At 36.3% G+C, this 1,389-nt stretch overlaps 1 protein-coding gene across 1 annotated transcript in view; it reads left to right on the forward strand.

Annotated features, from left to right (window-relative positions):
• Positions 1–1,389, forward strand: part of Rc3h1 (ring finger and CCCH-type domains 1) — a 118,192-nt gene that overhangs the window by 76,573 nt on the left and 40,230 nt on the right. The window contains exon 6 of the mRNA XM_013352493.1: positions 650–850. Coding sequence (XP_013207947.1) covers positions 650–850 — 201 coding nt within the window. The remainder of the gene's footprint in view (positions 1–649; positions 851–1,389) is intronic.

The raw sequence follows: 1,389 nt of genomic DNA on the forward strand, positions 1-1,389 counted from the left end.
GCCTGTTTCACAAAACTCAATGGAAAAATTAAGAAGTTCAAATTAGTCACATTTAAAATTACACACATTGGAAGTTCTGTTATTAGTGTCAGATAACTTATTAGGTAAGTCCTAGAGTTGTAATCTACATTATGGTTTTTTTTTGCACTCATTACATATTTTTTTTTAAATGTCTGTGTACAAGTATAATAAACTGTATTGTTTCTATGAGAAGATTTTGACATCTGTGGCTGGGTATGGTGTTGCAAGTCTTTAATCCCATCACCTGGGGGTGCAGAAGCAGGCAGATCTTTGAGTTCCAGGTCAGCCAGAACTATATAGTGAAAACCTGTGTCAAAAAAAAGTGTACGATTTTGACATCGACATCTATAATGGGAGATGTATTGAAGGCAGAATGGTGTATCTTGCTATTGCTGCTAAAAGGAAGTTATTATTTTGAAATTTTTTGTTGGGACAATGGCACAATGGTAGTCTTGGGACCCACATAAGGAAGAAAACTGATTCCTATATGCCTGCCACATGCAGTGCTCACACACACATCAAACTAAGACATGCAAAAGTTACAGTTTTTCTCTACATGTGTTTATGTAAAATAAGAGACTTGTGTTATTAGATTTTTTTTGTGTGTGTTTTTTTGTGTTTTTTCTAGGTCACCAAACGTGATGAAGACTCTTCTTTGATGCAGCTGAAAGAAGAATTTAGGACTTATGAAGCTCTGCGACGAGAACATGACTCCCAGATAGTGCAGATTGCTATGGAAGCAGGCTTAAGAATTGCACCAGACCAGTGGTCCTCTTTGCTTTATGGAGACCAGTCTCACAAATCTCATATGCAGTCCATTATTGACAAGGTAGGCTCTTTTTGTTCCTTACCTCATGAATAATTTTGTAGTCTCGATAAGTTATTTTGTAATTATTTTAACCAATGAATATCAACATAATAGTATATGTCAGATTTCTGTAAATGTGGCTGAGAATTAGATCACAGCTAGTCCATCAGAACAACATTTGGTTAGTGTTGCAGTGCTTCCTTCAGCTGGTCTTCGCCCACGTTCCTAGTCATCGCTGCTCTTCCTTTACTATTCTCTTTGAATTTAGATTACCATAATAGTTACAGCGTATTTCTAGGTTTATTTATTTATTTTTATTTTATGTGTATTACTGTTTACATACATATATGTCAGTACTTCACATAGTGCCTAGTTCCTGAAAAAGCCAGAAGAGTGTAGTCGAAGGGCCTGCTAGTTGGGTTTCTATCCTGCCCAGTTCCCACAGCCAGCAAGTCCCAAAGTTATAAACTGATTAGCCCATTAGCTCAGGCTTTGTATTAGCTCTTATAACTTATATTAACCCATTATTCTTATTATTCATGGCTCAGTACCTTTTTCAG

The sequence above is a fragment of the Microtus ochrogaster genome (genome assembly GCF_000317375.1).
Source record: "Microtus ochrogaster isolate Prairie Vole_2 chromosome 6 unlocalized genomic scaffold, MicOch1.0 chr6_random_2, whole genome shotgun sequence".
Lineage (NCBI taxonomy): Eukaryota > Metazoa > Chordata > Mammalia > Rodentia > Cricetidae > Microtus > Microtus ochrogaster.